At 40.6% G+C, this 13,990-nt stretch overlaps 1 protein-coding gene across 1 annotated transcript in view; it reads right to left on the reverse strand.

The window, feature by feature from the left end:
* Positions 1-345: 345 nt before the first annotated feature.
* The window catches only part of Tusp (WD40 superfamily protein Tusp), a 24,145-nt gene continuing 10,500 nt past the window's right edge, over positions 346-13,990 (reverse strand). The window contains exons 3-15 of the mRNA XM_018520208.1: positions 6,651-6,833; positions 6,208-6,315; positions 5,609-5,765; positions 5,238-5,503; positions 5,059-5,147; positions 4,796-4,930; positions 4,294-4,714; positions 3,324-3,501; positions 1,554-3,243; positions 1,294-1,407; positions 890-1,115; positions 593-778; positions 346-518 (exon numbers count right to left, since the gene is read on the reverse strand). Coding sequence (XP_018375710.1) covers positions 402-518; positions 593-778; positions 890-1,115; positions 1,294-1,407; positions 1,554-3,243; positions 3,324-3,501; positions 4,294-4,714; positions 4,796-4,930; positions 5,059-5,147; positions 5,238-5,503; positions 5,609-5,765; positions 6,208-6,315; positions 6,651-6,833 — 3,870 coding nt within the window. The 3' untranslated portion in view covers positions 346-401. The remainder of the gene's footprint in view (positions 519-592; positions 779-889; positions 1,116-1,293; positions 1,408-1,553; positions 3,244-3,323; positions 3,502-4,293; positions 4,715-4,795; positions 4,931-5,058; positions 5,148-5,237; positions 5,504-5,608; positions 5,766-6,207; positions 6,316-6,650; positions 6,834-13,990) is intronic.

The following is a 13,990-nucleotide window of genomic DNA, read 5'->3' on the forward strand; positions in this document are numbered from 1 at the left end:
GATGAGAACAGATGCATGCGTTTGAGTAAGACAGAATGATATATATTATATAAGATAATGTAAAAATTAAATCAAAGATGTCACCACTATTATCGAATTTGGAATTTAAAAAGTCTGTACTATCGATCTTGATCGAGTTGGGTAATCGGTTTAGCATCCCCTTAAACAGTTAAGCGATTCGAACAGCCATTATCGTCAAAAATGTGTCCATCGGCATTTTCATTTCGTGACTAACAGACGTTGCCTCACGCGATCTTAATGATTAAAAGTCTTGCAAACTTTCATTTCTGTTCATTAAGGACTCTCCGATTCTTCTACTCTTAAACACGCTTCTAAGTACAGACATTTTGTAACTTCTTATTATTTTTCACCATATAATTTAGATGTTTGGAGAGTAACAGTTACTTAAGTCGCTGCGTGACATTCGCCAGGGCAACGGCGAATGCTTGCAAAGCGCTGAACGGATATTGGAAATCCAACGTGTACGCATTACCATCTATTCTTCCGAATTGCATCACCTGAAATTTGACGATATTTTACACAATTTAACTCGTGGAAAAACTTGTGGAAGATGCATTTGATTTGATCTTACCTGTCTGTCCCTGAATTCAATCTGAAAATTCTTAGCGCTTTCTTGAGTCACTCTACCACCGAAATCAAGTTGATACACTTGACTAGCCTCGTTCCACATGGGCGCTTTGTTGTGCATCACCAATTGTGCATCGCGCCTTATCGCTTCCGATTTGGAACCAGAAATTCCCATTCCTCTCTGCTTGAGCTGTAAATAACATTGATATCGTTGGTATTGTTCCCACGTGTTTTTTTAATGTAGTGTATTTATCGGATACACTACTCTTCCTCGATAGTTGGAAATATTTGCGATATAGACCTTCTGACGTAGCTGGGCTTTCTGGAAAGTTTCTAGGTCCCGATAACTCGCCATGGACGAATCATCTTGGAGGAGACCCTCCTCATCCGAGCTTTCGCCGCGACTCTTTCTCATTCTTCTATTCAATAACGGGCTTGACAAGAGTCTTCTTCGAATTGGAGAGGCCGACGCCGGTCTCTTGCCTTTCTTAGAAGGTGCTGGGCTACTAGGTGAACTTCTCGGCAATCTATGGGGATAGTGAATTATTATTTGCACGCATAGTCCATGATAAATACATAAATAATTCAAATACGAACAAATTTTTTTTTGTGAATACAAGTCAATTAGTAGATGTATTATTACACAAAAAAAAGTTTCGTTCATATTTGAACTATTCTCATATAATAGAGATATACATATACTACCTTGATGATGGTCGAGGAGAAGGAGGAGGCAAAGAATGATTATCATCGAAATCGCGAAGTCTCGCGGCAAGACCGTCGAGCGAAGAAGCAAAGGATCCACTCGGACTCGATCCTCTGAAACATAATCAGCTTTTTACTTGAAACTGTTCGGAAAACATTTTCTCTTGTTATTGTATATTGTATATATATATATATATGTGTGCGTGCGTGCGTGCGTGTATGTGTGTGTGTACAATCTGTATTTCGAATTAAGTACTTACTTGACGGGAGATGCAGTAGCCTCTAATCGACATGGCTTTTCCCTATAAGCTTCACAAACAATGTTACTTTCGTTACTTTCCTTGCATTTATCGGCAATCTCATGAATCTCATCTTTCGATAACTCTATCGATTCATCGCGCTTTGTCACGCCATCTTCGGAATTGACTAGCCCCGTTGCCTCCTCCACATGTTCCGATAATTGCGGTGGAGAGGATATCTGTTCGTTACTCGGAAATATATCACTGGAATCGAGACTCTTGGACTTGCCACAGTTGCGGAGTCTGGGCGGTTTCGAGCTCGGCTGACTTACGTCATGTTGAGGTTTGGCCTTTTTTCGCCGTTTTGTTTTCCGCGACACCAACACCAGCCTCTTGTTCGGCGCGTCTCTACGCAGCATTCGCAAGGCTACGTCACATGGGACTAATTGGGCGTCCACCAGGTCCAAGTATCCGACGCTACAGCTTCGAACTATCGAGTCATTCGAGCACATCGGACCGATACTGATAACTGTCGAAGTTCTATGAACGCCTCGCGACTGCTCCGATCCCTCAATATCGTCGCGCGGTTCATCGTCGCTAAATCGCATCAAATCCTCGTCAAGTTTAACGTTAGCAAGAGCTCCGGCGTTCACGTAGCCGGGATTTGTCTTTCCGTAGCACACGTGGCACTTGGGGTCTTTGTGCTTTGAGAAACACTGCGAACACGATGACCCAAAGCACTGATCGATATTCTCCGGGAACTGATAGGAACATGCCGGTGAAATAACTCCGTGTATGCCGTTCTTATTAAGAACTACACTCGAAGCTTGCCCGAGTAGAGAGCTATTTAAAGACGTTGTATTAGCGGCCGTCGTACTCGCCCCGGAATTTTGATTATTTTTACTATGTACAAAACTATGAGCGCTCGACGACATCATTGCTTGAATGCCGCTGATAGGATGCGAAGCGGTCAAAACGTTGCTCGCGCACCCCATATTATTTAGACCATTCAGATACACGGTTTGCACCGAGGCGCAATCGATACTCTCCAGACCATTCAAAACCGAACTTTGAGAGATATATCGACTGCTTGACGCCTCCGTATTCAAAGCCTGGCCATTTTGCATAGACACAGAAATAATGTTAGTCGCACAGGCCGATGTCAGGCATGGTTTGTCGTCCTGCGAGATTTGATTGAGCTTATTGTTCTCCAGTTCCTTCTTCGTCGGTATGCCCGCTTGCTGATCTGCGAGAGCGTTCTTCATTCTCTGAATGCTGCTGGCGTAATCAGCACCCGCGTTCGAAGTTGCTATTAACGTTTGCGTGGGCGCGACCGCATTTTTCGGAGATTGCAAGGCCGGTACGTCGCAACACCTCGGCGGATTGTGCCTCGGCGGTGTCCGATAGGTGTTCGTAGGAGCGTTTCTAATATTTTCGTAAAGATTGCCCATGTCCTGCAGATCCACGTACGGAACATACTCATTCTCGTAACTCTCGATTTTTCCCAGTGACGTCGGCAAAGTCTCCGTTGTCAAGAATTGATTCGAGATTTGAGACTTCGGTCGATTCGGATGGTTCAGTCGAGCATTACGAGGAGTCATCGGTGCGATCGGCGGCGGTTGCGCCTCCGGAGTAGCACGCGAGCTTGCCTCCTGGTACGACTCCTCTTCGTCCTCAGAGAATAGATTGGGGTTGAACGTTGGATCTGGACCTACATGAAAATAATCATGCATTATTAAACTTCTATAAACTGCAGAAAAATTAATCACGCAACTGAATATCGTAAATTACCAGAGGGCAAATCGTCTCGGAGCTCCGTCATTACGAGCGTCATTTGCCTGGGTTGTAGGTGCAGCAACGACGTTCGATATGTTACCTGACCTAGGTTTGCGGGAACCGAATCTGCCAAGCCGTGAAACTTGAATTTCGTGCCCCAGATGTTCGACGTTACCTCAACCAACCTCGCGTGCTACGAACAGATACGCTCCGTTAGAAATATCCACGACAACACATACACAGCTACACCCGTTTGTCACGCGAGTAGTGTACGCTCCCTTTGATATAGAAGACTTGTCAAAATCTGCGCTCGATGCGATTTGTGTATACCAGAATAAAATATTTTATACGAATCTTTCTACTCTCTAAATCTTGTGGAGTGAAATCTCACTCGAAGAGTCTAAAAATTTAGCCTGTCTTGAAAAAAGAGTGAAAATACTCTTATTAAAATGTGGCAGATTTTCACTCTTTTTAGAGTAAAATTTACTTTTTTGAAATAAGATTCACTCCAAAGGAGTGAAACCTCAATCCCTTTTTTGGAGTGAGGTTCCATCTACCCAGGTATTACATTCCAAAAAAGAGGTTGAGATTTCACTCCTTTGAAGTAAATCTCATTCCAAAACAGTAAATCTCACTCTAAAAAGAGTGAAAATCTACTACTCTTGAACAAGAGCAACCGTATTTTCACTCTTTTTTCAAAACAGGCAAAATTTTCAGACTCTCTTCGAGTGAGATTTCACTCCACGGAACTTAAAGAGTATATAAATACAAAAGGAAAAGAGAGAAAGAGAACTAGAGATAGATAGATGGAACATTAATTTTTGTTCTAGAACTGTGCCCTCTAAAAGCAAACAAATTAAAACAAATATAATATAGAGAAAATTTATAAAAATTAAAGAAAATTAGTTACAAAGAAAACAATTAATTTAGGAGAGAGAGAGAGAGAGAGAGAGAGAGAGAGAGAGAGAGAGAGAGATTCTATTACCTCTGGCAATGTATCCACATATGCAAGATCGTTTGTCTTTTCCTCTCGTTCTGTTGCTTCATCACTCGTTCTCTCTTCTCTTCTTTTCCTGTTCTTCTTTCTGTAGCGAGGCGATGCGCACAAATCCGCGGTGTCCTTTTCAGTATCCGAGCCGTCGCTGTATGACGGGCACTGTGACGTATCGTCGAACACTTGCAGAGTCTCTTGACTTTGCGGGTCGAATATCACAAACTCGGGCCGGATCTTGCTGGTCCGTCTACCCTTCAGAAGCGGTACCAGACCGCCTAAGTACTCCAGATACAGCGTGTAACATGGCACAGGCTCTACGGCATGCCTGAGCATGGTGCAATGCAACCGGCTGCCTCCCGGCGGCGGCCTTGACACGAAGCGTCGCAGCTCTCTTGGTTCCGGTACCGAACATCTGAAAAATGCATGAAAGCACATCCGCATCTAAATGGCGTCCCGTTACATTGAGTTAAAGAGTTTGTAGAATTTTTTTTACCGTATGGTATTAGCGAAAAGAGCAGCCACCGAGGCTCTCAATCGCGGCGGTAACGGAAGATGTTGAACACTTGATTCCCTCGTGAGAGCCGCTCTCACCGCTAATCTCGACAACAGTTGAAGCGAACCGACTCTTCTGCAAAGAACAATTCAATTCTTTCTATTTCGTTACCTTCCGGTATGTTATTTCGGCAAGAATTATATCCTTGAATTGTTGATCAATTGTATCTGCGTATTAAACAATTAGTTAAAATAAGAAGTTACCTGGAGACCCATGCGGCATGGACGCGCGCTCCAGTCGCTACAAAGAGCCGCCTGTCATTGTGTCCCCATGTCAATGCCGATACGGGGCACTAATACAAACCACCAAGAAAATCATAAAATAAATTATTTTAAATCGTCAACGAGATAAAAGGAGGTACGTTCTTTTAACATGGACGTACTTGCGTGTACGGAATCTCTGTCGTGTACACGAGAGTTCCGTTGACCGAATAAAACTTTAGGAGATTCGTGTATTCCTGCGAACTACCCTGCTCGGACGATTCCTTCGTGCCGGCGATAGCTAACAGTTTCCTAGAGTTGCTCCATTCGGCGTGCAAGGGTGGCTTCAGATTACTGCGTATCGTAATCGGCGACACGTCATCGAACGATCGCAACATGACAATGTTGCCATCGGCAAGACAAACAGCCAGCACGTAATTCCGGTCATCTGCGCTTGCACATACATCATAAATGCATTAACCGTGCATCACAGTGGTCATTGTCGAACTCGAATCAATCCCTTCGGATCGACTCTAAAAGCTACGGTTAATACCTTTCTGAGATCGATCACACGTTTCATCCTCCTCCATCGTGAACTTTTCGGCACTCCAGGCCATTGACGTAACCCCAGCCGCTAATTGTACCTCCGACACCATAGCTCCGTGAACATCCATCACGATTAACTGACCCGCAGTTGTCCCGAAATAGACCTTTTGTCGTAGAACAATGTCGGAGGTGAATAATGTCATTTTATTTCTTTTCTATTGAAAACATTTTTATCGGCGACAAAAGGAAAGCTTTTAACTCGTACTAAGTTCCCATCAACGATGATTGAGTATAACATTGCACCACAATGCTAAGAATGCTTCTATTAGGCAAGTACTTGACGTATCGTGTTTCACACGTGATGTAAAATACGACTCAAACTTGTGTATTATTTGTCATGTCACAGTCAATTTCCGAACAATGTTCAGTAATAATCAGATTTGTATTGAACGAACTTTAAGTTTATTCCTCATAACTTTTTGATACTTCTAATCATTAATTAAAATATTTGGCGATTATTATAGACATCGATTTATCTTTCCTGTATAGTATTTTGGATAAATAGAAAACCAAGAAAAACGTTTTAATAAAACTTTTCTTTTAAACCTGCTGATCGTCCGGGGTCCAAATGCCGCAAGTTATCGTCGCTTTGTCGTTGAGCATTGACGACCAATACCTTTGACCGGCGACGCTGCCGACCAATACGAAGCCATCCTGCAATAAAACATCCGTATTCTCTGCAAACGGTCCTCCGCAGAAAACGTGTGAGCTACATTTATGACGAGGGTCGTAAATAAATACATAAAGCTCTAAAGTCCAAAGTACATCTGGACGAGCATTGAATAGAATACCCGCGATCTTTTATACTGAATATGGCAATCCATAAAATAAATAAACGTTTCAAAATGACACAGTTTTTTTTTACATTTTTGTTTCAATTTAAAAAATGAAAAAACAAATTTTTTTATTGCGTCATAATATTGGAAGGGTGATTGAAGTTCGTGTCTGAAGGGAAATCACGGTAACAATCTCAAATAATAGTAATTCACCCTGTAACATATAAGAGCCATACGGCCGTCGTGGGACCAGGAGAAGTGCGTAACAGGTGTGTTTCTGTCGTTGATTAATTCTATACTCCATCGTCCGTCGTATTTGATCCAAACGAAGATTACACCCGAACTGTCGCACGAGGCCAACTTTTGATACGGTTCGTTCCACTTAACAAGTATTACCTGCAACCAAATAAATAAACCTTATGAATTACTTTAAAAAATTGTTAGTTATAGATAAAATCATCAGTTACGATAAAATTTCAGTAGATTGCTGTCGACGTATTGTTTACAAGAATCTTCAATTTTCCATCAATTTATTCCGTTATAAAAACAGTGTTTTGCGCTGCTCGCTTTAATACATCGTAAATTGATCTTCGGTATTTCATCTCGAGTCCATAATTAATTTCATGGGCTCTAATCAAGAGTAAACCTAAGCCTTAATTGGTGCCAGCCTCCTCGAAAATTTTTCATCCTTAATCAAAATACCCTTCTTATATATCTATATCTGGAATGTGAGATAATTAACATAATTAAGAATTAATGTTTCGGATAGAATTTTGCGATTCGCACTACTGTTCATTAGAAAATTTTGATTAGAAAATATATTTTGATTAAACCGTTTCGAATGCGTGACTTCTTCGATGATACGATATCCCTGAGGATTAGAAGAGATTAAACCAATCCTGCAAGAAAGGTAATCGTGAGTGTTTGAAGGGATTAAGCCACTCCGTCAAGAGCGGTAATCACGACCCTCGCTTTTAAGGTTTATCTCACGCTGTTAGTAAGTTTTGCATGGGGTGAAATCGCGGATACATGCAAGTTACATCCACGCGGTGTCATTGCTCCATTCTCGATCGATCGCTTTCCACTGCGTTTACGAGCGACGGCGACTATATTTTTATCGTGCTGATACGGCAAATAGAAGTTTATCGGAAAATTAATTTATGGATTGAAAATATTAGATAACAACTCGTTTCTGCTCGTTGATAACTATTTATATCTCTGCGAATATTTCTTGCTCGAGTTACAACTAATCGCAATCATATAATAAACAGACAACTGCAAATTTATGTATTTTTTTAACGTTTTTTAATTTGTGTAGCAACTTATCGTGAATATTTTAAGTAAAATACCTATATAATTTATCTTCACACATTTTGTTATTCTTTAATTTGTCAATTTCGTCTTTCGAAAATTAATTTTTTCCACAAATTGTGGAATAAATTGTAACTTTTTCTTTATCTTAAATGCTCTTCAGTCATCATTATTTTTCTCCGAACTTTTGAAATACATGACAGATTAATTTCCTTCTTCATAAAGCTTTGATCGGTCGTTCGGTATTGTTTGAGGGGAAAGCACGGACGAAGTCACCGAGGGTGAACTGCGAAAAATGAGAAGGAGGATACCGTACGTGACGTGCGTGGCGACAAGATGCACACGTGTGCATTAACCCCATTACACCGCGCGCGCGCGCGCGTACGGGCGTTGTATGAACAAAGAAAATTCGAAAAATTATCAATAAATTTACAGAACAACTTACAGAACATACGTATTTTTCACATGTCGTTGTGCAACTCTCTTTATGATTGATTAACCTACAGATTGTCGCAAACTTTTCTTTTCTTGAAATTGCATTTTTCGAAATATGTAAAGTAAGGATCGCATTGACTGTAATAATGCCATTTTTCTTTAAACTTAATAAAGTGTATAAACTTACAAACTTATATAACGCCGTAACATTTCAAGTCTATTATTATAAAAATCACTGATACAGGATTTTATTTATATCAGTTCGAAACGATATGTTAATCGCGGACAAGAAATTTTGGACAGCCAATGCCTTAAAAAAGTTTCCTGTTCTTTTTTGTGATTTTAAGCGAAACTCCATCATCACGTAGAAATTTGCCGGTGGACGAAATTGCGTTACGATAAGCTGGTCTCACTTGATAGGAATAAACGGAATTTTCCTTGCGACGCCCTACAGATGCAATAAAATCTGTCTGAGGGTACATTGTAAATTGCAGGGACATGATCGTGCGAGAAAGTCAGGGAATAACGGAGATAGCGCGAGCCTGCTGATCGATAAGAAACTCGTAAGGCCGCTTCGGATTTTCTCGTGAATCGCATGCAGTGTAAGATCGTGGGGTGCATCTGAAGGAACCGTTTAGAATCGAAGACCGTTACCGTACTTGTACAAGCGTCTCTTTTGCGCAAGACACACTTACTAGAACGTTTATTACACTCTTTATTGTGCTTTATTGCAAATTTCGAGCAGAATGGAAAGTTGAAATTAGAAAAGACAAATTCATTTATACGTAACCACACTGAAAAAATATACTAAATTTTAATAAATCTGTTGTTTGGATAGCGCTAACTAAATATTTATTAAATATAAAAATATATTAATTTTTACAAGAAAACCATTACTTTAATTTATAATTTATTTTTATTGTATACATAAATATTTACTTTCTGTAAGTAAATGTTTAGTTTACTATCCAAATAAATATTTATTTAAAAATGTAGCATTTTTTTCTCAGTGCATCTGTATAGGATGGCATATAAATTGACGCAGTGCATTTATTTTGAATGCTCTTTCACATAATCATGTTCAGCGATGGAGCGTACTCTCCGTAAAATTATCAGCTTTTATGCAATGTGCGCTACGATCACCCCCACATTTTCGTTACGTTAAACAGCGACGGGGAGGTCATATTTCCCAGCACATCATACATTTTTCGCTTAACCGTCGAATGTGAATAGCACTACCCGCTGACCTCCCATGTCCCCTTTATCTACGCTTTCCCTTTACGTGCGCTTATTGCAAGGCGAGGACGCAATGGCGCGTCTGGTAATCCAACGTAATTGTATTTTCGAACTTGTAAAGAACATTGTAAAAAGCACCGAATGAGAAGTCGTCGCGTTTTCTCTTTTTCGTTACGGTCTGTTGAGAGTTCCACGACCTGTAGCATCGTCACGGAAATATATATATCTCGTACATTTTGCCTCTTGTTTCGACAGAAACTCTGAGAATGAGGAAGATAGCGAAAGGACGTAATTAAAATTATTCAAAGGAAATGCTTTATTGCGTTTCTCGCGATATATATATATATATATATATATATGTGTGTGTGTGTGTGTGTGTGTGTGTCTTTCTTTCTTCGTGCAATCTAATTTTCTTATTTTCATTCCAACACAGAGAATGTAAAACCTCGTATTAATACGACATGAAATTATCATCTTCTTTATTCCGACATCGTATTATACGCGCAATATAATTCTCATCCAGTTATATTGCAGAAATGTATATTAATAGATGTTGAATTTCTTTCAAAATATACTGCGGCTTTTCGCACCAGGCGACTTTCGAAAGGGCAGGGGATGATCGTCACATAATCTTTTGACTGCTAATGCATTGCGGTAAAGGCTGCAGCAAGTGCCGGAGTGCGCCTCGTACGGCGAGCTCGTTTGGTAAATCAATGATGCTCCTTTCTGCACTCTTTCTTTTTCAGTGTCAAGGTAACCCCACGCGCCATGTATCCCACGAGAAATCCCTCGTACTCTTTTGGCTCAATTTCTCACCTCGTGATTTATGACAAGACATACCGAAATTTACACTTCTCGATGCTCTCTTTTCCGTTTCGAGTTACTTGTATTATGCAAAAACTCCTCGCACCTCCACCGAAAGATGACAAATTTTTTTTGAGCTCGTGCGTAAAGTTAAATCGTACCCCAATCGTTAAATCTACATGAAAATAATACAAGTGATAATACGAGTGATAATTTACATGAAACTTTAACGAACATGCAAGTGTAAAAGATTATAAATAAATGAGAAACTCCACAAAATTTAGCATTTCGTTTCTCGTATAAAATATTTCATGTTATCCTCTAATATATCTTCTCTCAAAATAACTCATAAATTTTTTATAAAAGTTCTATAAAATAGAATCTGTCAATAAACGTTCGATCCCGAATGCCCCCGAAATTGCAGATACCTTATTTTAATATGTTACATTGATCCACAGCATGTTCCATTGATCCAACCTCACGTGCCTTCCCACCACCAAATTCTGCTGGTTTAACAGGAAGCGATCAAAGTGTATTGAGTCCGCGGGATGAATAATTTATAACGTATAATATAATATAGCTCGTTTAATATGCCACGGAGTTATCTTCTAGTACGATACGCTCGTTTTAACAGCTCTATCCAATGGACACGCGTACTTGATATGTTTTATCCCCCAAAGGATTACCGGGTTTGCAGTCTGACCCTGTAGTTACGTTTTCACTAAGGTCTCTTCGGCGTTACTTATACATTTATTACATGAGAGAGACTCTCTGAGAGGCTAATGATGTCAACGCAAGAAAAAATTTTTCTGCCGACACAAAAATTTCATCTTCTTTGCGAGTAACAAGACCTATAAAACGGATCTCTTAACTGGGTTGTAACAATAAAATCCAACTTATGCTCAGAGAGTCTTGTTAGAATTGTACTATAAGCCGTCGGGCGAAGCGTGTCGGGGTGCTTAAGTCTGAATTTTTCACAAGCAAGTCATACGTGAAATGTTCCTTACTTTCATATGTAGATAGAGTCCTGTCAGTTATTTTAGTAGGGTCATAACGGATGATAATTGAATCATGATCCACGGGGATTCAGGGAGAGAAAGAGAAGGAAAAAAATAGAAGACTTGGAAATTAACAGATCTTGTAATTGCGCGTTAGAAAAACGCGGAAATTGTGTTCATTCGTATAAGTGACAGTTACTGTACAAGAAATATAGATATAATCGCGCTATTGATTCAAAGTCCGAACGTGGCTGGTACGGCCTAGAACAGAAATAACTGAAAATACATCCTTATCGCGAAAGTCATCCGTCGCAATCTAGAGATATATTGTGTCCTGAATTACGTTAAGCTGATTGCTTCCTTTCGGATATTTGGGATATCATTTATAACGCAGGGATGATTATATTATATCACCGTAAAGGTGTTCGTTACTTATCTTATAAATAGCGACTGGAACGACTTATAGTATATTCTAGGCATGCCGTTTCTTATTTTTAAACAACGCTAATGTACATGTAACTCGTGTTAACGATGAAAAATAAAAAAAAAGTCGACGTTGCATATAAAAAGACGTTGCCGATAGTGGTGAAGCAGCCGTCGCGAAAACAGGGTTGAGAACCGCGGTCTTAAAACAGCACTGCGTGCCAGATCGATACTACGGCGACTACCCTTAAGCTCTGAAATGTGGACCGAAGTGGACGCAAAATTTCGAGCTGAAGTTTTTCTTCGCTGAGTCATGTATACATGAACGGTGATAGATATAAAATGAGATTTCTTTTTAAATAAGTTGTTTGACCGATAGTCAAGCACGATTGCGAAACTGAACCATCATTGTTGAAAGTTCCGCTGTCAGAATCTCATCAAATTGTCATCGATTGCGATCGGAGCTTCTGACAATGGTGAACGGTTTTCCACCTCTACATATCTTTCCGCACTCTAGCTTCTGCTGCGCAAGCATTGCAATCGACTTATCTAGCGCGAATGCATAATTTAAACGCGTGTACAGCGTAAATTGACGCGACGTAACAAAATGTAGTCTCGTTCTAACTTTGTACCACACCATCTGACCTGGTTCCCGTTGTCAAGATCGTTTCCTCGTGTGCATTATATGACGATCGCCTTGTACCCGTGCGCCAGTCTTACGTTGACTCCGTTGACTTATTGACTGAGACCCGTTTAATTGGGGCAAAAGGTCCGTAGAGTCCGGGAAAGTTAACTGATGAACACGTGAGCCGATAACATACACACGTACACACATGTGCACACGTGCCGCTATCGTGTTCGGAGCAAGCGCCGATGTTGGAGTGCTGATCTCAATTTAATTAACGCCGTCGGATAAATTACCATTACGCATTAACCTCGAGTGTATTGTAGCTTGGTTTAAATATACATATATGCCATCGTACACGAGGTCGCCCGGATGTAGAACAATATTTAGCAAATACCTATAATAAAAATTTATGGAAACTTGCGCACCGTCTCCGTAAAATAACGGACTTCATTGCTTCGCATTTTCCACATTTTTGGCTAGTTATCCTTGAATAGTAGTACTATTCAAAGCACTTTGGCTGAAACAAATATTTTCGCTAGATTTCTAAACTTCAGACGTCTCAACGGGTGGACAACGTGCGAGGGACGAATTCCTCACGGGGAACGCGTCAACGTCTCATTTGTCTCATCACGTGAAGTACGCTCGCGACACTTATCCGATCTCTCCTTATTCGCCCCGTTATTCTACAAAGCAACCCCTCGAACAGAAGTGCCTCGTATTCATAAGGGATATGGATGAGAGAAAGGTGTGCTCTGGCAAGCAGTGTGAGCCTGTATAGTACGCGATATATCTGAGAATATACATATATCAGCAGAGAAAATTGTCAGAGAAAGATTTTCCAAGTTTTATTCAGGAAGAAATGGTGCTAGTATACCGTTAAACTCGCAAGTTTCAATTTATCTCGCTACAGATGGCCACCATCCTCGTATAATGATCTTCGTATCTAAGCACTCAGGCGTCATGTATTATTTATAGACTTATGGTGGACAGGCACCATTACTCGCGTTCTATTGTGTGTTGGGTCCTTGTTAAGCAAATGCAGAAGCAGAGAAAGTCTGGGGAATGATGAACTTGTAATGATGAACTTATAATAGAAGAGGAGCGAAACGCGGTGTAATAATGCGCGCGCGAGAACGACGGATATATAGTAAACTCATGGGGTGTAACCTCCGAGATTTTAAGCTGGTGATATTAATATTGGAGGAGCCAGAGCGGCAGTAGCTTGCCGAGAGTTGGTCGAGCGTGTACAGACGCCGTTCGTGAAATCGCGCGACTGTAGGTATCGGGCACCTGCAGGCAGTTTGTTAAAAGCGCACCACGGCTTAATATCGATTAAGGGCCACAAAGGACTCCCGGTTTGCCGGCGCGCGTCCGTATACTACCGATACAGAGATTACATGAAGTTTCGGTCCGATGGAGCTGATGTTACACATAGCAGTGGTATATACGAGGATATGTTGCGAAACTGTTAAATCGCATCGACTGAAATATTAATAAACTTTATAATTACCGCCAAATGACAACATCTGTGGGGAAATTTAAATCAGCGACGCATTAGCAATAAATTAGTCGGGGATAAATTATGAGATGTAAACGATAATGATGGTTTATTGGACAGCATTGCAAATGGACGTTCAATTTAATTGAGACAAACAGAGAGAGAGAGAGAGAGAGAGAGAGAGAGAGAGAGAGAGAGAGAGAGAGAGAGAGAGAGAGAG

This window comes from Trachymyrmex cornetzi, unplaced genomic scaffold (assembly GCF_001594075.2).
Source record: "Trachymyrmex cornetzi isolate Tcor2-1 unplaced genomic scaffold, Tcor1.1 scaffold883, whole genome shotgun sequence".
NCBI classification, from domain to species: domain Eukaryota; kingdom Metazoa; phylum Arthropoda; class Insecta; order Hymenoptera; family Formicidae; genus Trachymyrmex; species Trachymyrmex cornetzi.